At 41.1% G+C, this 24,345-nt stretch overlaps 1 protein-coding gene across 1 annotated transcript; it reads left to right on the top strand.

Moving 5' to 3' along the window:
* Positions 1 to 1,436: 1,436 nt before the first annotated feature.
* On the top strand, positions 1,437 to 23,063 carry LOC104951704 (putative methyltransferase NSUN7). Its single transcript, XM_010778433.1, has 13 exons — positions 1,437 to 1,752; positions 2,679 to 3,059; positions 7,851 to 7,909; positions 10,442 to 10,572; positions 10,654 to 10,806; positions 11,449 to 11,632; positions 12,502 to 12,736; positions 13,283 to 13,426; positions 14,035 to 14,136; positions 16,183 to 16,318; positions 17,238 to 17,370; positions 20,661 to 20,901; positions 21,612 to 23,063. The coding sequence occupies exons 2-13, from the start codon at positions 2,708 to 2,710 to the stop codon at positions 21,983 to 21,985; spliced, it is 2,244 nt and encodes a 747-aa protein (XP_010776735.1). The 5' UTR covers positions 1,437 to 1,752; positions 2,679 to 2,707; the 3' UTR covers positions 21,986 to 23,063.
* Positions 23,064 to 24,345: the final 1,282 nt, after the last annotated feature.

Genomic DNA, 24,345 nt, shown 5'->3' with positions numbered 1-24,345 from the left:
GGCAAGTGCTTTACAGAATTTCACATAAAGAGGCATTAGCCATAACCTCTCAGATTTAGAAACGGAATGGGAAAATCACTGTGATGATACCATGTATTCACGAATGACATGGTGGACCAGAGCTAAGTAATTTCATTCAATTGTCGTTCTGAAGTACAATTTTGAGGCTCCCACAAAATTGTTTCCATTTAATGCTATTTTACACTTTCATACTACATTGAATTTTGTACTGCAACATCTGTCAGCTGCAGTTTCTAGTTTATTTGCAGAAATACTGACTAAAAGCATGTAAAGCTTAGTTACAAAACCAGCCACAACATTAATAGATGCTGACATGTTAATTCATTCATCAAAATAATATGATAATATAATACTGTGTATACAAAAGTAAAATATGACAAGAATGGCCATTTTTCCCTTTGAATAAGTTTACCTTTAATACATAAGTACATTTGTGATACATCACTTTTGTTCACCATTCTTATTAATTTTACTCTTAATTGGATGCATTTTTAGGAAAAAAATATTTAATTAAACTTTTCCTTTTAAATAAGCTTTGGTAAAAATATACAAAACTGCAAGCAAATGAAACATCATATACAATATACAAAATGATGTGATACAAGTGTTATTGAGAGTCATATTGAAGACATTTGACTGGACAGATTCAAAGTAGTGCTGGTCAAAGCATAATAGTATGGCACAAAGGAGGTCTGATCGGTGATTGAGGAATATCTTATAGTACATTATCATGAATTAAAAAAAAGATTCTGAAAAACAATTTTTTTTAGGCTAAGTGTGCATTGTTTGCCTTGCACCTGGATATTTTGCCTGTATGTGTGCACACTTAGTCCCGCTTCAAAATTATAATTATAACCATGCTGGCTGATTTCAATTGAAATATGTGTCTCACTACATTGACGCAATATAAATTAAGCTACAGCAACATTGCAGACCTAGTTTAACATTTTACACTGAACCAAATTCGTTCTTAAATGCTATCAATATGAAAAATACATCATACCATATAAAATATGTAATAATACAAATAATACAATTGATAATACAACATTATAATGTATATTATAGGCTTTAAGTGTCACAATTAATATTGATATGCCTACATGGCCAACTTTACACCCAACTACCATAGCAATAATCTCATTTTCATCTCAATTTCCTTCATGGTCCATGTGTTTTGAAACAGCAGCTGTAGGCTATGCCATCTGCAACTGATTTAGTTTGATGTATTATTACTGTCCACCATTTATTGTCTTTAGCTCTGGTTTGACACAATGGTTTGTAAACAGATAGACAAAGAGGACATCCTGTGTTTTGAAGAGATTCATTTTTGGATCCGTGAAGAACAGGACCTTAAAATTAACATGTTGTTGCCATGGTGACGGAAACAAGCTAATCCAAAGTCTTCCACAATGTTTACGGACATTTAGAAACTTTGGGTTTAAGTGGAAACACTACGCTCTTTACCTAAAGACTTAAAACACTTTACCAGAAACAAATTAAAATAAAGATAGGAGCGGTGGGGATCGGTCACATCGGTGGAGACGCCCATCGCCTCCTAACGGATCTGATTTATAACTAGTGGGGATTTATTGGCAGTTAAAACTCTGCGTTGAGTCAAGGTTAACAGAAGGACCAACAGTAGAACTAACGGTTCATACTTCAATATGAAGAGCCCAGGATACCTGGAATATATCTACTGGGGGGAAAAGAGGATCCTCTTCTCATAAGGTAAACGGATTGACACGGAAATATTGCCTTGGTCGCACTGCTATCGTCCGCCTGGTTACCTATGCAATGCAATGCCGTGGTTAGTTAGCTACTTAAGCTACATTTAACTAACCATTCCGAGTTAGCTAGCAGAACCACAGTTATATTTAGTTCCTTAAAGTTCAGCCAGGTGTATATTTGATAACTAACTAACCCATGTCACAACATTTACTTACAGTTACCTTACTTATAGTCAAAATGTAATGCAACCTTGTTAACCAACACGACATCCTTGCTAAAATAAACAAAGCAAATAACTGAAAAATATACTGTTATTATTGATGATAAACAGTGTTGAAGAAGTACTCATATCCCTAAGGTAAAGTACAAATACTATGGTCTTAAAATACTCCACTATTAGTGAAAGGTGTGATTTTAAAATGTACTTAAGTTAAAGTACACATTTATTAACATCAAAATGTACTAAATTACTACTAATACTAATTATGCACAATGACACAAGTATTATCAGCTAAAAATACTTCAAGTATCAAAAGTAAAAAATAGTCGTTATGCAGAATGGATATTTTCCCAGTATTTTATCATAATAGTTATAATAGGATCCTGTTTTTCATACAAAAGCATTTTAGTGTTGTAGTCGGTCAATTTCGACCACATTTAGAAATTATGTTGATTAGTAGTACAGTATTGCATTATATCATATCAGCATATCATGTGTTGTTATTTGTGTACAATTAGAAGTATGTAAACACTGTATGTAAATACTTACATAGTACAAATAGGTCAAAAAAGTACCTATGTGCAATACTTGAGTAAATGTATTTAGTTACTTTGCACCACATGTGATCAATCAAAATGTATACCAAGGTTATAAATGTTAGCGTTGAGTGTAGACTATTTTTCTTGATTTCTTGGTGTATTTTCAGGTGGAAGGGAAAAAAAAGTATAGGAGAAGATGGTGAGAAATAAACATATTGGAGGGCGGCTCAATCGCTCTTCAACGGGCAAGAACCAAAAGGCTGGCTCCCAGATTTCAAACAGCAAGGACCTGACACCTCCAGATAAACCAGCCGAAGGTGACATCCCAGGTAATTCTCCCGAGCTCCAGACCACCAGCGAAGGTCAGCTGGGTTTTCCGGACAGAGTCTACCTGCTTGCATCATTCATCTTCCAGAATCACCACCTGGAGAAGCCCCCTGCCCAACGGTTGGTGAGTTATGGCAAAGGAAGAGGACTCTCCCTACCCAAAGTCAAAGATGAGGAGATGCAGCGCACAGCCTACGAGCTGGCCTTCAATACACTGAAATGTGAGTTTGTAGATGACTGGAAGAGTGAAGTTTGTTGCATGTTTAAACTGTTGTCATTACTGTTTTCCCCTGTTAACCGTCCATCTTTCTTTACTCTGTCAACATAGCATACACATACCTACACACTTTATACACTTATATTGTGTTTTGGAAATCTTGTGCAGTGAGGACATCAGCAAAGAATGTTCAGCCACATCTATGTTGATTCAAGATTCAATACCTTTTCTCCATTTCAACATAGGTGATAGGTAAAGGTTTGGTGAACTCACAACAAAACAAGATAACCCCACGATTGTACAGTTACCACCTTAGGACACACACATAAATTAAGTTATGATAAAAAATGAACACAAGCATTCCCATCAGGTTGATAATTGAAATTGCAAGTAAAGCCTATTTGATTCCAGGCAAACAAAGGGCCGTTTCACATCAGAATGAATAGCTCGGGGGACATTCATTGACAGGTAGAATTGGATATAGATAGATTGATGAAGGAAAAGTAGAAGAGAAAAAACGCTTGAATGACCAGGGGGAATTTAGAGTGAGTCTACAAATCAATCCAGCACAATAATCTGTTATCTGGGACTCGGGTGGGGTCTGGGTGGCCGAAGTCACAGGGGTGTGTAATCACCATGGCGATAAGGTAGAGGAGCTGAGCCGACTGTCAGTGCAGGAAGCTGGCTGGAATCGATTTAATACGTTCTCAGTGGATAGAGAGGTCAGGTAGCAGGAACACCCTTGTGGCCACAAATGTTTTCTTTCCTTCCCACTATCTTTCCGATGGAGTTAGAAAAGCCTCAGGCTTACATCCCACAATTAATGCAGATCACCTCAAATATCCATCATCGCTGGGCCAGGCTGCGGTAACCTGCCGTATCATTTATTCAGCAGTAGGTCATTCATTACAAGGTCAAATCAACTAGATTGCTCAGGATAAACTAATGGGAGAGAACTTCAAGATCATATTGCCAGGACATTGTTGCCAGGACATTGTTGTCATACATCACTATGTTCGTATACCTATGTCTGTATACATTATCCAGGAAGAAGCACTTTCTGTTACTGCAGCAACAATTTGTTCAACATTTTTATCTCGGGCTCTACTTAGATTTAAATTGTCTGCTTGAGTTTAGAACATTTACGATATGCTGTATTTCTTGTTGAATTGAATCCTCTTTTTCGTCAGCGCTTATTTCAAAGACAAATATTCCCTGTCTTATCAGTGCTATCTCATACAGTTCTTCATCATAGGTCCCCCTCCCACATCTGACATTTCTAGAATTAGTACATTTTAAAGCTTCAGACACCATAGGGTACTGAAACAAGCTTTAACAGATTCAGAGATGCGCATGTTATTGTTATAGCTTACAGGATAGGCAGATACCAGCACTGGTTACATGTATTGATCTTTACCTATAAGCTTTTTACATACACAACACTTTACAAAACAAAGTAGGAGTCTTCCTTGGAATGAGGTTAAATCAGTTTATGTTTCTACTGTTGTTATCGCACAGCAAATCAATGGAACATCTTTTCATTTTGATCATAGAGACTATAGAGATCGTTGAATTGCATGATCACATAAGTATTTTGGGCACATGTAAGATTCACTTGCGCTGGCTGTGTGGGGAAATTGGGTGCTGATGAAATGACAGCCTGGAAGCCAATGTTAATCTCTCCTCCTCCTCCTCCTCCTCCTCCTCCTCCTCCTCCTCCTCCCACGAGCAACCTGACTTCTGGTGCAAAAATTGATTTGCCAGTGACACACACCTATGCTGGCAGTCACACACATTATACACACACATACACACAAGACACATCATTTGTGCACTGCCTTGGAATGACTGATGCAAAATTGAGCTGAGGTCAGTTGTTCACCTGAGGAAGAAATGCTTGAGCAGCGAAAACAAGCAGAGCAAAATGCCAATGAGCTCTGGTATTGATCTTGCGATTATAACTCTTATTTGCTTAAAACAAAAAAGACCCTCAGTAAGCTCCACACCACTGGCTGAGGACACAGGCTTGACCGTTGCTGTAATTTCCACTCAATACTAAACAATGGAGCGGAAGTTAGATGTTTTCCCTGGTGTCTTGGATGTGGCATTTTGTAGACAGACGTAGCAGAAGTCTGCCAAATGAGAAATATTAGCAGTCAAGTCGTTTCGCCTTCTCTTCCCTGTCTCCCATAACTTCATTTGTTCTCTTTTTTATATCTTCAGGGCTTTGGTATTTCTTTGACCTATTTCAAAAATCCCGTTGTGAGTGACTGTGCTTGATCACTGACCGAGAGGCAGTTTTTGTTGTCAAGGTTTCATTTCCTGTTGATTTGTCTTCCCTTGTGTTCTCAGGGCCTGAGGTGATGTGCGGTTGTTATGAAGCTATGTTAAGTTATTTTTGTGTGAACATTTACTGGCAAAAGTTGTTGACCTTGTTGCTGGCCATGAGAGCGCCCCCCCTCCTCCTCCCTCCCTCTCTCCACTGGCTACTCCTCTGAGTATGTCTGCCTCATTGTCCATACTGTCCAGCTGGGCTGCCAGACGCCCTTGTCAGATAACAGTGGCTGCTGTATGGTCTGTGTGCAACTATAAACATTCTTTGGACCACTTTGTGTTGGATTTAGAGCATGAGAGACAGAAAGACATTTTTGTCCTTGACCACAGTCAGAACAGCTAACACCAGTTTGGCACAGCACATTTAGAATAAAAGCAGGTGCATAATATGTTAGATAGATTTGCCATTTAGTCCAAAGGTGACTTTAAGGCACGTACCCTTTTTTCGGTAAGGTCCTTTGTTAGATTAATGTGCAATCTGGTGCACTGATGCGGAACATGGTGAGACAGAAACCTGGCCAGGAGAAGTGGAGTCTGCATTCAGGTCAGGCTCTTTCACTGAGGATTTGTTTGAGTGCAGTCAACATCAGTCACTGCTCATTGTGGAATACCTGGAAGCCACACAACATCAACGCTGAACTAGTGGTTCTTGCTGGTTTAGGATTCAAGCTTTTTCTTGTTATAATAATTATAATTTGTTTTTATTTTATATCAACTTCTAAAGCTAGGACTTCTGTGTTTACTCAAACTGCTGTGTGTGCTTTAAAGCATGCGGAAGAGTGTGACCTCTACAGACCCAGCCATCAGGGCTCTCTCAGGGGTCTGAGCCTCTCTGTGTGCACTGAGTGTGTATCTCTTCTGGTCTTATCTTAAAGGCCTTCTGCAGTAATAGCCACGATTGAAAACCCCATTGACCTGAACCTGCTAAAACTGATACCACTTCTGATGAGGTGCATTTGTTTCCTCACTTAAAGATAAGCTCTATTCCACACATGCAAACGTTTGTGTGTGTTTGTCCTGACCTACACACTCTTTTACCCAGCATGCATTTGGCTGAGACCCAGGGTACAGTTTGGCATGATTTGAGATGTTGTGATAAGTTAACAGCAGTGTCTGTGGTTTCCATGGTATCTCAGCGTACAGGCTGGGCTCCACTCATTTTTGCATTGGAAGAGGTTTGTCTGTCAGGAATAAGAATGAACCAAGAAGGAAACCACGCGTGTGGTGCACAAACAAAGTGCACCAGAATACTGATGTTGAAACCCTGGGTTCTTGCAACTAACTCAAACACATTCACCTCATTACCGTCTTTTATTTACCTCTCTGCAGTAACAAAAAGGCTTTATTTCAACCTCACTAGAAACACATTAGCGAAATTATCTTTTTGCCCATTTCCAGTGTGTAATGAGCAAACACTGTACCTGCAGAGGGGCTTTGGAAGAAGCGGTTTTTAAATCCTGACGTGGTAAATTGGATAATGTTGCCAGATCTCCATCTCCCTCATATTTTAAAGGGAAGCCTACTGTTCACAGATGGGATTGGAAGGGATAAGTCTGTGTGTGACTTCAGAGAAAAAGCATCCTGTAGGCTAGACAGAAGGATGCTGCCTTTATGATATGACAGCCATATACAGATCCAATGGCAGATCAAAACCTCTAAAATGTATAGTGTTCTTTCCCGATTTCATACAGAAGGCCACAGAAGATTAGATTAAGATACATAGTTTAGTAAGGACGAAAAGGTAATGTCCCAAAAATTCTACACACGATGGACCCAATTTAAGTTTTTATAATAAGTCCTGTTTGTTTATAATATAAAAATGGATGATAAGACAGTCATGTTTGTCAATCAAGTCACCACTTCATCATTTGTATGTAACATGTCGAATAAAATAAAGAAGATAACAAGTCATACAAACATAGGCACGATATAGTTGGGTATAACATAAATGTTTGCCTGTTATGTTTGACTTGTGTATTACTTCAGATATCTTTATTGTCACAAGCACCTCAATTACCCACAGCCCACCACAGACACACACCCCACCACAGACAAAATAAATGAAAGAAATGAGACGAATGAAAATGAAGAATAACTCTAATTAAGCGTCAAATAAGCGTTTAATCACGGCAAATTAAACCCCCCATCTAATTAAATCATCCGTTTAGATGAAATGTGGGGTGCCTCTAGGAGCCTCTCTTGCTCTTGGTTCCAATCTGTTTTCTCAATTTTTTCTAGACACGTTCACATCATTAGATATAGATTTGTCCTCTGTAGCCTATTACCAGTAATGGATAGTACTTATTTCTTCTGCCTTATTTCAGGATAATTAGACATTGATATAAAAGATGGCCCAGATATGCATCGTAATTACTCAGACACATAATTAGTAATGGAAATCCCTATCATCGCATTTCCAAGCTGCCTAATCACTTCTATATCACTTAACATTTCTGCACAGATCAAGAGCTGCTGGAGGACATCATGATTGACAGCTGCTTTTACCTCACTCAGCCAATGGTAAGTCAGTACATTTGGAGCAATGTATTTTTAATACAGCAATACTTTAAGGGAAGTAATGTTTAATCCATTGGTGTATTTATGTGTTTCATTTCTACATCCTTTTGATTCTGAGAATAGCTAGAGACTTTGTTTGCAGCGTTGTTTACCTCAAGCTGTTTTTCTGAACCCTTTTGCTCACAATCCTTTGACAGTGCTTTACTCAGTGCTCTCCAATATTCATGACCCGCTGTTATACTCCACATACCCTTTGTTCTTTTCTCTAGACCTCTAATCAGTAGCAGTAATATTGACGTATTGCACTGATACTCTCCTTTCATCCACTCACAAAGCACCTCGTGTCTTTCATATTCCCTTCCCTAATCAATGACAATTGCTCCCTTTGGAGTAACACATCTAAAAGGTACTTTGAGGCAGAATATTCCTGGCCTTGTCTTTATTACCTTTGACAAGCAAAACTCCCCATTAATAAGGGATGAAATCAGAATGCAGTAGCAGGGGCACTGTGTTTGGATGATGTTGCTTCTGAGTGTGCTGAATGTTATTCGCGATTCGAAGTCTGTGCTGCGTAGCCGTACAAAAAGAATCCCGGCACAGCCCCGTACCTGCGGCTGTTAGGCAGGAGATGAACGTTCTGCTTCTTAAATGAAAAAGCATCCTCTGGAGGAGATTGGCATGTACTTTTGCCCTACTTTACTTTCACTCCACATAAAAAGAAGCTGTGAAAAGAGGAGGGCTGCTTTGGCTGCTTCTCAGACTGTCTGGATGGTGATAAAACATGCACAGGCCTAGTTTGTGTGCACGTAGCGGATACATGGAGAGAAGAGTCATGAACCCAAAAGGTGCTGAATGTGTTAACAGAAAAGCGATCTGTCATGGAGTGTACAGACTGTAGACAGCCAATATCTACTTCAGAGGAAACATACACACAAGCATTACTTTGCAAAGCAACCTGCCCCCTCCCACACACACTCACACTGTAGCCTTGTGAAATATGGCCCCGTGTGAAATGAATGGGTCTCCCTATGTGTTGGTGGCAGGTCGTTACTCTGCATCCCTCTGGTGAGACAATAAAGCCCAGACACAATGAGACAGACTTTAGCGCTCACTCTTACCTCCTTTTACACTGCTGGCATCTGTAAAGTTCAACCTTGATCGAGAGAGCAGAAAGACGTGGGTGACGGGGAATGGGCATGCTGGAGAAAAGAAAGGGGGGGGGGGGTACATGAGGATATTAAGAAAAAAAAGAAAAGAATGAAAAATGAAGTTATAGATAGACCTGCATGCTGAGAGAGCCTGAGGCGCCTTTGATCAGAATGGAATGAGCAAATGAAGCCTTAATCCTTTGGAGGACGGAAATGAGTGACATTGTAGATGTGAGGCAAACCTATTAGGTACACTGGTACTTTTCACATGAAATAGCCGTAAGCAACATTATGTAAAAAGGCTATATTAGATTTTAACTATGTCTACATTCTTCTGGGCAATTTTACCATCTATTATTAAGCACTTTAGCTTTAGCACTAACTTTGTTTTCAAATCCATGCCATGGTCATTTCATTCAATTGAAAATAAGTCTAAATAAAGTGAGGCCATCTTAATTTCTTATTTCATAGGAGGCACTCAGCACAGCAGGCATGTTTACTGGAGACCTGTTTTCCACGGGGTGCTGTTGCCAGGAAACTTAATGACTGGGAAGGTCCCCACACCCATGGGTTTAACCTTGGTAAAGGACAAGTGGAACTTAAGGCAGAGGGGATGAGGTAGAGAAAGGAAAAGTGGAGCACCACAACTCCGTCTCTGGAAACGACCTTTCCCCAAAAATGAAATTGAAAGCCTCTGGAATGAATAATAAGCGTTGACTAATTCCTTCGCTGCAGCAGAAACCCTTGTAGCGTTCCTGTTCTCGGCCCATTAGCCCGCTAGTGAGAATGTTTCAAGCTGTTGCTGCTGCGGAACACCATCTGCCACTAATGTGGCTGGTGCCCTCCCACCCTTAGGGACAGAAAGGTGGAGTGAGAGAGAGGGACATAGACACGGGGAGAGAGAGAGAGAGAGAGAGAGAGAGAGACAGGGGAGAGCGCTGAATGGATTGAGATAATTGCAGAGGAGGAGATGGAGAGACATTACTTAGCTTCCACCTATGTTTAATTAAGTGGCAGCAGTGGGGTCATGGCAGGACATCTCTAAGCTACAGTGTTATACTGACTATGTGTGTGGATATATACGTCTCCAAATGAATACAAATAATGAGAATCACTGCACTGTGCACCTCATTAGGTAACCACAAACTAATTACACTATTAACCGATGTCAAGCTGTGTTGGATTTATGCACATTTTGATGTTCTTGTACCTTATCTGCAACTGATCTTTGACCATCCACTTATTAAATTATTGTGTCTCAGTTATCTTGAGAAAAATCTGATTTGTTATATTATGCAGCTTCTCGACTCATTCAAGCTGTTTCTCTGCTCTCTTGTTAAAACAGAGGTCAGCATTTAACCATACTTTATTTCTTCTCGTGCTCTAGCCAGATGATCAGATGTGCCTTGCTGCCGTCATGCTCTACGACTTCCAGGACAGAAAGTTTCTCCCAAGGGAACGCCAACGGGACGGCGAGATTGAACAGGAAGTCAGAGATGTGGAGAAGTACCTCCTTAGGTAAGATGTGAAAAACGACACAGGGAATAAAGCACCCAAACTTGGAGTGGATTTACTAAAGGGAGTGTGTGTTGGACGCAGGTTTAAAACCAAGCTGGCAGCCTCGCTGGCGCGCTGCAGGATCAAACATGATCTCCTGTCCATCGAGTGTATCCTGCCGGAGAGTTTGAAGACCAAGCAGGAGAGATCAAGCAGCCTTCCACTTTACGCATGGGTCAACACACTGGAGAGCAGGTAAGCTGAGCACACTCAAACACACACACCTCACCAGAGCAGATAACACACACCTGTACTGTACATGCACACCTGTACATAAACCCAGGAATGCACTGTAAGCATATAAAGAGTGTGTGTTAACATGTACACACACACACCTGCATCTACTCGGAGACCTTTAAGTTGGTGTGCTGCCCAATGTTTTATGGGCTAGGTGCCCAGCTGACATCCAATTAAACCACTGGACAGTGTGTGTGAGCGTGTGTGTGTGTCTGTGTGTGTGGTCCAGTGTGTGTTCTCTCAGGCGCCCCGACAGGCGGATTCAGTTAGGTGTAAATCCTGCTGCTGTGGACAGATTCAATCAGCAACAACCCTCAGCCAGCTGTAGGACTGTAAAGGTCACCTGTTGGGACTACTGGTGTGTGTGTGTGTGTGTGTGTGTGTGTGTGTGTGTGTGTGTGTGTGTGTGCGCATGTGTGTATCTTAATGGCTTTTACAACACATTTTACTGCTAAAGTCTTTTAAAAGGCCACACAGCAATTCTACACTCTATTATTATCCATAATGTCAGTCTTCCTCCCTCTTCCACCTCTCACCTTCTTCCCTCCTTCCTTCTCTTGGGCTTCCACTAATCTCCTCTCCTCTGTCCTCTCCTCACAGCCTTGATGAGGTCCAAAGTGTGCTGAAGAGTGCGGGATTCTCACAGGTGAAATCGATCGGTCAGCTGGAGGGCGAGACCTTCTGCCAGGATCCCCACTGTGGGGACATACTGGTGTTCCCTGCTCAGCTCAAAGCTCAGCTGTACACCACCAAGCTGCTTAGCAACCACAAACTCATCATCCAGGTACAAGCTTCACAGAGAGGAGGCATCTGACAAAGAGCTCCCCCCCTCTCTACAGATTGTATATGGCTGTGGGAATCTGTTCAGCACCATCAATCTCTTGTGATATTGTGATTCTACTTTGGTAATGGACTTGCTCAAATTGATTATAACAATGATCCCTTATGCCAACTAAGATTTGTTTTCTCAGATACAAATATTTCACATCACTTCCTCTCATCGGGCCATTCCTCACTTTGATTCATAAAGAATCCTCCAGTCCGGGAGGGGGAGAGCGGTATCATCATTTATTTTCTACTCCATTAAAGTCAAGCTTGCATGCAAACTTTAAGCCGCGCACAGCACAGCACCACAACACAATTAAATCATACAAATATTCCACACCCCTGCCTAATGAATAACCTCTCCCTCTCTATTTGATTTTCTCTCCTCTAGTTTCTCTCTGTTCAAATATCCTTGTTCTTCTCCACCCTGGATTGTCTTTCTTCACAGACCAACCATAAGGATATTAACTGATGAAACTCAAGCCAGCCCGGTGGTCCCACAGGGAATCATTCAATACTATTTCCAGAAGGGACCCCACTGTTTGAAGGACATCTTTGTTGTAATCTGACTGATCGATTACTCTCAGCATTTCTCTGTATTCTTCCCCTCCGTACCTGCGTTGCAACAGCTGTTCCACGCTCCCTCACCTCTCTCATCTATTCCCACCTCAATTCCATTTTCAACTTTCATACAGAGCACCTCTCCTATCTCCTATCTTAATCTGTGTCTCCTTTTGAAGAGTGTTGCTGCAGCTGTGCAGAAAACCTGAATGTAGACATATTATGCTGACGGTCTCTAATGCTTTCACCCATTCATTGTGTCTGTAGGATAAGTCCTGCAGCCTGGGCCCACAGGCCGTGTGCTCCCTGCTGCCAGAAGAAGGAGATGTTCTTATGTTGGGATGTTTCTCCGTTCTCACCGTCTCCCACACTGCCTGCCTAGTTGCGGAGAAACGTAAAGGAGTTGGCAGGAACCAGCCCACAGTCTACGTTTGTGTCAGTGACCGTACAGACGCTCAGAGGGAGGAGCTGCAGCAGGCCGTCACCGCCATGGGCTGCAGGAGTACGGAAAACATGTGTCCATGAATGCAGCATCTGTTTGTGTCTTTGTTTAAGAGATATCTACTTACAGTATATCTGAAGCCCTTTATCTTTATTCTGTCCTTTACGTCAATGAAAGAGACAATGAATTTTTTTTTAGCACTTTGGTTGAGTGAAATGATTATATTTGATAACATTTTGTCAAGCTGAATACATCAAATATTTGGGGTATTTAGACGGAGAGTCTTGGTTAAATCATTGTTAGTTTCAAATGCTCACAAGCATGCTCACAAGCATACTCTAAAACCAATCTATGCTTGATATCCTGAGCTGAATGTAAATATAATATGCGGATGGTTGCTGCATCTCAGCGACTGTAGTCATTAGAGAAACAATAAAGCGCGTATTACACAGCTGACAATGCAATAGTTGCAAAAGATGCCTTCAGGCACGGTATTTTACTATGAAGAAATATAGACACTGTAAATAGACTTTAAGCATTGAGAAAATGTTTTTTTTGTTGTTTATTATGTGGGTTATCAGTAAACCCTATGCACATTCTGCTCAGATGTGAAGCTGATTCCAGAGGTCTTCCAGTCTTTGGACAACGATGACAAGCGACTGCAGAAGGTGCGCGTCATCCTGCTGACCCCAAAGTGCTCTGTGTCTGCAGTCAGCAACCCGGTGGACTTCATACTGCAAGAGAATGGAGGTACATAGTGATCTGTGCACATTTCAGAAATACATGTAGTCATTTAGTGTACATAATACCCTGGTGTGCATGGCTGAAATAGAACTGAGGCACAAACAGTTGTATAAGATGCTGTGTTCATTGCACTCACAACAGTTAATACTTCAAAAAAATAAACACACCAATTAATATTGAATGCAAGTTATGCAAATTAAACCCAATTAAGCTGTTAAACTACTCCAACACACTTAAAAAGATCTATCTCAAAGTAGTAAATAAGTAATGCAAAAGCAGTTTAAAGTTACAGTATGTTAAAGTTTAGTGCAGCCGCATTTATTGATAAGCATTAACATTAATGTATCAATAATTTAATCAGAAGATGAATTTCTACTTTTTTCAAACTTTTATTTGTGCGTTTTATAGTTATGTTTAATCCAGTTTTGAAAATACTTGTTGACCATCCACACACAAAGCTTTCAGTCTGCAAACTGAACCTTTTAGCGAACCTTTCAAAGCATCCCTTTCATCTACATATATGGATATCAATATATTATAGTTTCGCAAAAATGACCCGTTCTAATGCTCACCAAACTCCATGCTAATAAAACAGAGATTCTGCTCTTCCTCAGACACAGAGCTGCTGCAGGACTTATCTCAGGGCTCGATCGCCCCGAGCAGACTGCAAGCTCTGGTGGCCCAGCAGAGGAAGGATATTGATCATGCCTTGAAGTGTGAGTGTCGAAACACCTGCTCTGATGTTGACATGCACACATGTGAGCTCAGGCCTCTCACACCTACCTGACACAATGGAGCTTATCCTTCCTAATGATCTAATCTGGTACGCCATTAGACTGAAGCCTGTGGGATCCCTGGGAGGTCGTCTGAGTCTTAATTAGGAATGTTGCTCTGTGCCAGTCAGCAACAATCTCCTGCAGCATCCCTCGCTGATTTTAAACCACTGATAAGTTATTATGCCTAGTATTAAAAACATTCTATAGAACAGTATATGATAGACGGACCTCTTTAGAGTGGTGCAGGAACGAGTCCTAAAACCCGGAAGTGAGTTAGCATTTGACCACTTCCGGTTCCCTTGTCTCAGAGTCAACGGGTTATTTGAACTAGTTTTTGGAAAATAGCTGGAAATAAGGTCTGTGGTTGACACAAATTGAAGAGACGGGTCACATTTTGTTCTACGACATTAAATACATCAGCAGTGACCCCACTGGTGATTTTTGAAGAGTTTACGTGTCTGAAAAACGATGGTTGTTACCATGTGGCTGAATAGGACTACAGAAGTTGTCGAGGCCGTTGTACGTCATTACGCAGAACACGTAAACACTCCCGCTAAGTTTGTTTTCCCTGTTCTGCTTGAAAGCAAGTACCTGCGCTCTTGCAAACTGTTAAAACAAACGCTTCAACTTGTAACATTTTGAATCTGTATTTTTGAATATCAATCTTAAGTTGGCGTAACGTTGAAGTCGTGCGACTCTGCTGTAGTTCGTTGATAGCATAACGTTAGCATTTTGCTTCTGGCGATTAGATTTATGATTCGAAGATGATAAAAGTAGGGCAGACATGTGGAGATTATCCAGCTGAACAAAACGTGTATTCATCAAACAGGTTCGTTTTCCACTAATCTTATTTTTTACAATATTCCAAAATCCTATGGAGAAATCCCATTGCTTTTTTTGTCGAGGGAATTCCCATGCGCAGCTTACTTCCGGGTCGTCCTACACAAATACGTCATCCCTGCACCGCTCTATTGCTAAGTAACATAATGCCGATTCTATGCAGGTGTCACAGTCAAGTCTTTTTCTCTTCGTTATTTGATATGCTGCATTTTATGGTATTCTAAAGCATGTAGCTGCGTTCATGATGTTCCCTCATTAGCTGCAGTCCATCTTGTATTCAGCGCTCCTCTCTCCGTGTTGGTCATGTTTAACGAGCAGTTGGAGTCTGTCTGTTAGGGGCTATGAAAACCAGCTCCTCTAATCACACTGCCATCGATCAGCCCTCTTCTATGTTTTTGCGCGTGTAGATACTTTCTAATAGGAGTGTTAATTAATGATGGGTGTGTATCGAGTGCTTTGGCTTGGTTGAGTCGATGGTCTCGTTTCACCGACTCCAGATAAGCACACGCACAGACAGACGCTCACACACGCTTTTAACACACCTCTAAAGCCTTTTAGGGGTGTGTTTTCGGGACGTCTGAAAAGTCAAATGTTTCTCCCTCAGTCGTCTCGTCTTTATGACTGAGTTCTGTTTCCTTAGAAGTGATATTTCACATTTTGTTTGGTACTGATTTGCCGCATCTGAGCAGGTTTTATTTCTTATCAGCTTGGCGCTAATTGTTTCTCTCTGGCTATAATTAGTGAGCATAAAAAATAAATCTAATTATTACCAATAGCTCTACAAATCTACAAGCCAGCAGCAGTTGGAAAAAATGAGCCACGTATACACATAGTGTAATGAGGAATTAATTGTCATTCCTTCAAAGGGCGCTTGATGAGCAGGATGGCTCAGCTGGAATAATCCCATTTAATTGTCATTCATAAGAGAGGAAAATGCTTTTTGCCTGAATATGTGTTGGTTTTTCTGCTTCTATTGGACATATTATAAGTAGGATGTTGTTATAATGTCAATCAAGCATCTTTATTTCGCTGTATTGGTTTTATTTGTCACATATCTCCAGATTCAAAGTGCAAAACACAGATCATTTAAAGAATTATCTGCATAATACATGCCAAATGTTGATGTCATGCTTATGTTTCGTGTAGTTCCGAGGGTTTTGTCAGTGGTGTACTCAACCTGTTCATCATACCAAGAGGAGAATGAAGAGGTAGTGCGCAGAGCACTGGAGCACTCCAAGGCCCGCTCAGAGCAGGAGGGGGAACCCAAACAAGCAAACTTCAGGTCAGCCTCCAGTCTCTGTACCTCAGTACCCCCCCCGGTGCCCTCTCTGCTCCTGTTCCTGTCGTTGTCTTTCTGTGTGTGTTTGCCTCGCTGTCTGTCAGCCTGCTGGGTTGTTTGTCTGTTTCCCTCCAGACACGCTTCTGTCAAAGTTTCAGCTCATCTCATGCTGGAACTGAGGGAGGAAAAATAATCAAAGGGGCTATTTTATGCCTCTAAAAGCTGTGAAAAAGCAGGAGAAAAACATTGTTCAGACAGCTTCCCTTTTCAAAGACGTTCTTTGTGTGTGGGGTTTAAAGAACCTACGACTTGTTGAACTTTACCACTCCTGTAGATCTGATTGTACCAAGTCGTACTCCTTTTCCTACTGAAAGCTGGCCTGGTGTTCAGCCAACGCCGAATAAATAAAACACAATTAATATTATTGTTATGGATCAATCTGTCTTTGCTAAGATAACCAAACACACCATACAGTATAAAGCAAAGCATGTGAAATACATAGTGTATTTACTTTAAGACATTACATTTCATTTCATTTGGCTGAAGCTTTTATCCAAAGCAACTTACAATAAGGGGAAAAACCATAAAGATTCAAACTAGGAACTAGGAAAGTGCAGATATATTCACTTCAAGCAAGTCATACCATTCTAAGTGCTGGTGAATTAGTCACACCGCCTAAATTAGCTTTTTAAGGTGCTTTACCCCCCCCTGTTTTCTCAATAATTTAATTGCCAAGGTACAATTGAAACAGATGCGTTTTCAGTTTGCTACGGAGGATATGCAGAGTTTCTGCTGTCCTGATCAACGAGGAGCTCATTCCAACATTTAGGAGCGAGGATGTCAAACAGGCGTGTTTTTGAGTTGTACCTGGGTGTGTTTTTGCGCAGTGTATTTTCCAGTTTTGTATGTGTTTTTTCTCTAGGCTTTCTCCATCCCCGTTCAATATTCCTGACGATGCAGTGGGCCCAGAGGAAACAGAGGAAACGGAGCCCTTCTTCATGTTGGAGCCCTCAGAACAGAGCAATGGCTGCTTTCTGGCTGTTCTCAGTAAAGAGGTAAGCATATCTTTAACAGAAACCTCACAGAGAAAGGCTGAGGTACTGACAAAGAAAGGATGTTCTCAGCATCCCCAATATGCCATGCCGTATTTATCTCAACACTAGACTTATCTACCTCAAGATGTCAAGGGTCAATTCAGCATTTTAGTCTTTGATTAAGTGACCATAATATAACCATCAGAAAGGAGGAGTGATGCAGGCATCATAGTGTGTGGACCTCAGACTGCATCAATGTGGGTCACTTTGAAAGCAAAGTGTAAAAAGATTGGTGACAAAACTGACAGAGGGGCGGGATTTAGAGAAGAAGTGCCAATTACAAATCAGTCTGCAACTTCAGTCAACGGACAGCGCCATTGGTCTAGAGCTACTGCTGCTATGAGAGACAAGCAGGGAACATTTGAGCTTGATTAGCATTTAGCTCAGCAAGCCGCCTGGTCTTACATTAGCCCTGGGCCCGACCTTTCTGGTGTGTCATTTGGCTGACTGCTATATTTTTCAGAGAAAGTGTTTTCACTGACTCACTCATCCGTTATGTCTGCTGAAGAACTAACTCGTCCTTCACTTGACTTGAGTCCTGAAAATCCCCCCGGCGGTTGTCATAAAGGATAGAGGGTGTCGTTTTTCTCATACTGATATTCTGAACAATCTGTGTTGTTGTATTAGCTGTAAAGTGTCTCTACTGTATGAACAGCACTTTGGCTCGACCAAAAATCGTTTATAAATGTGCTATATAAATAAAACTTGATTTGATTTGATAAAACACACAGGTGTGGACAGAACGGAGACAGAGGGACAGAGGTTTGATAAGTGAGCCCTGAGACAAGAGTGGGAAATATGATCAAGCAGTTACAATGTACTGCATGCTATCTATCAAAAACTCTTTATCCACTGGGAAACGTATTGTCGAACAGGAGACAGAGATAAGGATGTCTTTTTGTTTGGGCAGAAAGGGTAAGGCGATTTGGGAACCAGAACACAGAAGTTGAGATCAGGTCAAAAGGAGCGGGCTGTGACAGGTACTTGGTCAAACCCCTAACCAGAAAAAAGTGAAGAACAAGAAAAAAGCTGCTAGGATAAAAAGGAGAATGTCGGGTCTCAAACGCAGGCGACTTCTTCGGGTGTAATCTGCCACCTACAGAGAAAGATGAATAGGAAAAAAAGCTTTAGAAATCAATAGAATGAGGATGAGAGGAGAGGAGTGAGGGGGGTGAGGTGTGCTTTAGAGCAGAGAGAGAGAGAGAGAACAGTCTTACCAAAAAAAGAAGAACAAGTAGAATCCACTTTTTTGTTTGAATGAATGTGTTCATGAATGAAACTCAGAAATGAGACGCAATAGAAGTGTCTTTAACGGGTTTGATTTTATTGTAGCAATGTCTGTTTCTAAAAGGAACATTTTGTGACTCTTTTATGAACATATTTAATTGGAAAGCACTCTGTCTCCGGCTTTATTGTTTTGTCATGTCACAAGTCTCTCTCGCAGTTTTCTTATTTGAGCCAAACTCGATCTCTTTTCCCTTTTAACACCTCTGGTTAACCCTCTCTCCTCCTCTCTTTTCTGTTTGTGATATGAGACAAGTCTGTTTGTCCGGGCTTCCCCACATCCTCATAATCAACAAAACAGCCACGTTTACGACATGCTCCGTCTCAATATTTAATCTGCTCTTATGCTTATGATTCCTGCGCAGGGTTATTAAGCCATCTCACTCCCACTGGGTGTGACGGAGCGCTCTCGCACTGTGTGTCTGCTGCTTTCGGGCCATTCATCATGTTTTATACCTCCGCAGACAGGAATGAAAAGATAATCAAACTGCTGTAATGGCGCCTCAAACTGGATATTTTTTCTCCCTACCTACTATAAACTCAGCTAATCAAAAGTTATTGTGGCACTCTAAAAAGCGCCATAAAAATGGCAATTATATAAGTGTTTGAATGCTGTCTGGCTAACATCGACTGTCATAGTGGCACACAGTAACATAATTTATGAGCTCTCCTAACAGAAACAGCTGGAAATTATGAAGAGTCAAATGAATGTGTTTCTGGCCTGATTTCCAGAGAAAGCACATTACAAGTAGACTCTCGTCCCCAAACTCTGAATTATGAATTTGAACCAAATTAATAAAGGATTCAGAACCCAACACTTTCATTTTGATTTGTTACATCCACAGAGACTGGACTGTTATTCATGAAACTTAGTGAAAGGGTGTAGCATGGGCCAAGGAAGGAGCAGAACTGAAACATGGGGGCGAAAACTCAACCTATCTTTTACTTTCATTAACATTGCAATATACGGCATGGCAGTGATCTGCGCTCTCTGAGTGCCCTCCAGATTTCTTCAGGCTACACTGTGGCAGCTAAGCTTGGCAAAGTCTAGAAGGAAATGAGAGATTTACAAAGTATGGCATAGTTGGTTAGTGGAGATGGGGAGGAAGTGCAATCTACAGGGGTAAGGGGGAAGAAAGGGAGGCGAGGGAGAGTGTCTGTTGAATAATTCAGCGCCCCCTGTCTGTATGAGTTAGCTTCAATGAAGTTCAGGGCGTCCACCCAAAAACTGCAATACAGCGGAGCTTCTGAAGCCTGTTTACCTGTGTGCACAGAGTGTATCAACACAAATAACTATATCCATATTCTGCAAAATGCACTGGTACACCTAACAGCATGCACATCTGCCTGTGTACATAAAAGTACAGCTAACACAAACATATATATGCATTCAATTAAATTAGGAGCAAGCACTTAAAAACAAGATACACACATAAACCCACACAGGCTGCATGTCTCCGTAGTGTACACTGCGCTTGTGAATAATTCAGGCATTGAGGAGAGCAGGAGGAGCTGCTGTGTGGTCTGCTGAGACAGCAGGTGACCCTGCAGCCAGCAGCAAGGACACGGTGGTTCTGCTCTCCTCCTTTAATAACAATATAACATGTGTTGTGCAGCAGCAATAACATTTATTCAAATGTGTTCCGCAAGGTAAACACATTTATTTTTAGTATAACCATTAATTATTGATGCATATTTCTCCTTAGTGCCTAAACTATTTGAATAAATGATAAAGGTACTTTTTAGGGCAGATAAATCCTTGTGTCAGCATACAGTTCTCTTGTGATGCCACCATATGTCTTATTAGAAGAACAATGTTAATGACATTTGAGGTTTTGGTTAGTGAGGTCTTATTGCTGTATATGCTTTAGTAAACAAATTCATTAATACGTTTTGAGCCTTAAAAAGATTAGGTCACGTCAAAATAAAAATAAAAAACATTGCTTTTTTCTTTTACTTTCCAACAGCCTGAGCCAGTGGTCAAAGAGGCCCCACGTGATGTGCTTGTCAGAGCAAATGCTAAAGGCATACTGGAAAGGATCGGCACCAAAAAAGAACATCACAGACACACCAACAGGATGAAAAAAACAAGCCATGTTCCCATCTCTCAGCCCCAGTTCTCTGCTGTAAAGAACCAGGAGACCAAGGGCAGCAACAGCACTAGTTTGTGTGGACAGGGGTTTACTAACAGGCGGCCGTCACTGCAAGGTAAGCGAGGTTACTGCATATATTAAAGGGGACCTATCATGCAAAATGCACTTTTGTACGTCTTTTATACATGAATATGTGTCCCCGATGTGTCAGGGAACTCACCAAGTGTCAGAAAAAACAACCCTCTCTCTTTTCCTCCATACCCAAATCTCTAAAAACGGGGCTACAACGGATCTGATACAGACTGATCCAGATTTGAAATTGTTCTGATGTCAGAAACAAGGAGCTCCGCCTATATGGGCAACTCTCCACCAATCAGGGGAGTGAGAGGTTGCGTGGCATGGTAACAGCATGGTAACAGCATGGTAACATGACGCTCGTGCCTCGCCCCCCTCCTTTGCAGGGGGGCGTGGTCAGCTGCAGCTCATTTGCCACAGAATCAGCCCTTGTGAAGACAGGGCTGGAACAGAGCATTTTGGTATTTTGAAAAAAAAACTTCACAGACATGTTTTATATAGGTATGGCCCTACAATATATGCTTCAAATATAGCATGAAAGGTCCACTTTAAGTCAGTTGTATTATGAAACAGAAACATAGAGCTACTTTTAGCTACATGTTTATATCATTATGAGAGTGGTATCAATCGTATTCCAATTCGCAGCAAAATACTGATAGGCCTTTTAATTAAATAAAGAAGTGGAACAGGGAATTTGGTCCAAGAATGTGCTCATTTACAAAAAAAATTCTCATTTGTTTTGTCCTTCAGGAAAAGCCAAAGCAATGCACGTGCAGGTCTCAAAGAACACCGGGTCCAGCTCCTTCTCTTCCACCAAACCAGGAAACATCACACCCAAGAGAAGCCTCTCCCCAATATTGGACATCCCAACTTCTTCCCCCAGGAGGCATTCTGCATCTCCCCCCGCCCCCCCTCCTCCGACCCCAGCGGTCCGTACCCGCAGACCCCCCCAGGAGCCGCTGAAGCCTGTGGTGCTCGTCCTGCCCACCATTCACTTCCCCAGCTTCTTTCCAGCTCATCCCAACTACAACAAGTGGAGGGACCCTGCCCAGAGCGTCCCCCTGTCCCGCTCCAGTGGGGGTCTCTCCAAGGATGCTATGGTCAAATCCCGGCCTCTGTTTTGAACTCAGAAACAGAAATATAAAAAAGTATTAAGAATTAACTTTTGTGCCAAATGCTTTCTTATCCAAAGTCACTAGCATTCAAATCTAACACAAGCATACCCACAATTTTGTTGATCTGCCAAATTACAAAGAACATGTGAAAAGTCGCCTTGAACGCCTTCTAGAGCCATTAATACTTCTCATTACCACAATGTCATTTTTATAGTGTCTTTGTGTGCCTTAACGAACAACCTGCCACGGTCAGAATATAATCAGATTGCGTATATTAATAAGGCTCTGCTGATGTCACTAAGTGATGAATAGCTTTTACATAGAGCTCCACTGACCCGAGAATTAAAAGGACAGACTCAAGAAGCTACTTTTTTTGTTTTGGTAATGCATTTATTGTCACAACAGATTACATTTACATGGTGTCGAGATGAGTGAAGAACATAACTGAAATTATTTAGAGCATCTTTCTCTTTGTGTGTGTGTCTGTCTTTTCCATTCAGATCGAACTGCATTCCCAGAGTTCATGTGGAGTGCAGGTTGTAGCCACGAGCTACAGAAGCAGTGTGACAGCAGACTCTTTCTCCTACTGCTGTATGTGCGCATGTGTGTGTTTTTTCTTTGTGAGTGGGAGTAGACTGGCTGGATTTACAGAGGAAGAGAGAATAAAGTGAACCCTTACACAGATTACCCTTGGCAAAGATTTGATAACACTGCCACTCGTCTGCCTAAGTCAAAGCCTGGATCTGGATTTTCCTGCTACCACATACTGTAAGTCTTAGGTGTATGCATAAAGATTCCTGAGGAAATGTTAAGTTTGATAAAGAAAGGTAACATTCTTGAACATTAAAAACTTACTTTCTTTATAATTGATGCAAAAACTTACAATCTTAACTAATTAAAAGCTTCAAAATACATTACAAATGATTACATTTGGTTTGCTGATCTATGTATCTATCAGTAATGGAAAGCAAAACGTGTTGATTTTCAATCTTTAAATGTGATTCTGTAAATTGAGCTGAGAGTAACCTTTTACTCGGGTATGGGTCAGAAAAAGGCCAAATAAAAAATCCAGTCATGGTCAAATTAAGATGACTTGTGCTAAGAGCATCGTGTGTTTACCACTCTTCTTACGAGATCTTTTTTAACTCATTAACTTAAAGGAGACCTATCATGCAAAATGCACTTTGTGATGTCTTTTATACATAAACATGTGTCCCCGGTGCGTCGGGGAACTCACGCAGAGCCAGAAAATAAAACCCTCTCTCTTTTCCTCCGTACCCAAATCTTTTAAAAACGGGTGTACAACGAGCGGATACAGATTTACATCCGAACTGACGTCAAATCGGCAGCGGACCCACAGAAAGTTGCTATCAGAAACAATGCCTGACGTGTTTTGGACTTAATCTCGTCTTTGTTTACATTAGCAAGCCTCGCTAACACTCAGAGCTAACCTGTAAAAAGCAGGAAATAAAAAAAGAACTCACCTTGTGATAAACCTGCAAAAGAAAAAGCATTTGAGCTCCATACTATTTCAGAAATAATCCTTGACGTGGTTTAAACAGGATGGCGTTTTATCACAACCAAATGTAACTTTATCTCCGGTAGAATTCTAATCAGGCATTTGCTCCGCCTCCTCTTATTTATTTTTTTCAAGCTAAAGACCCAACATCTGCGTTTCTCTAACAGGGCTGCAAAAGAGGGATTTGAGCAATATGAGGCATGGCTACAATGGGTGATCTGTTTGGTATTTTGAAAAAATAACTTCACAGACATGTTTTGTATGGCCCTACCATATATTTTTCAAATATAGCATGATAGGTCCACTTTAAAACAATACCCCATCAAGAAAACATGCAAAATCAAAACCCACATCTGTCTCATTTCCTGTCACCAACATCTCATCTGTCCCTCATATCTACAAGTTTTGTGCCCTAAATGTTCTCTTCCTACATACAATCATTTACATACACTTCATTATTACAATCATTTCAATCATCCTCACGGGGATGTGTGTTTTAAGTCTGACGCACATCGAAGGGACAACATATTTTAATGCCGTTTGGTGGAATGGAGCGTGTTGGCAGGTCTTGGTTTCTTTTCTTCTTTTAAAATCCCTAGACAGCATGTCGATATCTTTTCTGTCCTAGAAGGCTCCCGTAGTTTGGTGTCTCAGGCGTCCAGTCGAATGCTCTTACTGTGCTGATGGATGTTTTTATATTAAGAGACGTAGCATGAAAGAAAATGGTGGGCACCGATGAGTTAACCTTTTCTTAATAGAAATGTTATCTTTTTCTTTCTTTTTCTTTTTCTAATCCTGATCCGTGTTTATAGAATGTTTTTAATTCGTTTTCCATCACCAAATCCACATA

The sequence above is a fragment of the Notothenia coriiceps genome, unplaced genomic scaffold, assembly GCF_000735185.1.
Source record: "Notothenia coriiceps isolate Sejong01 unplaced genomic scaffold, NC01 NC01_scaffold00019001, whole genome shotgun sequence".
Taxonomy (NCBI): domain Eukaryota; kingdom Metazoa; phylum Chordata; class Actinopteri; order Perciformes; family Nototheniidae; genus Notothenia; species Notothenia coriiceps.
The sequence above is the reverse complement of the archived record's forward strand: the minus strand, read 5'-3'. Positions and strand labels throughout refer to the sequence as shown.

Excerpts from the sequence above, each read along its gene's own strand:
- LOC104951704 (XM_010778433.1), top strand. The coding sequence starts at position 2,708 with ATGGTGAGAAATAAACATATTGGAGGGCGGCTCAATCGCTCTTCAACG. Across the intron at positions 12,737-13,282 it reads CACCGCCATGGGCTGCAGGA|ATGTGAAGCTGATTCCAGAG; the intron begins GTACGGAAAACA and ends CATTCTGCTCAG. Across the intron at positions 13,427-14,034 it reads CATACTGCAAGAGAATGGAG|ACACAGAGCTGCTGCAGGAC; the intron begins GTACATAGTGAT and ends GCTCTTCCTCAG.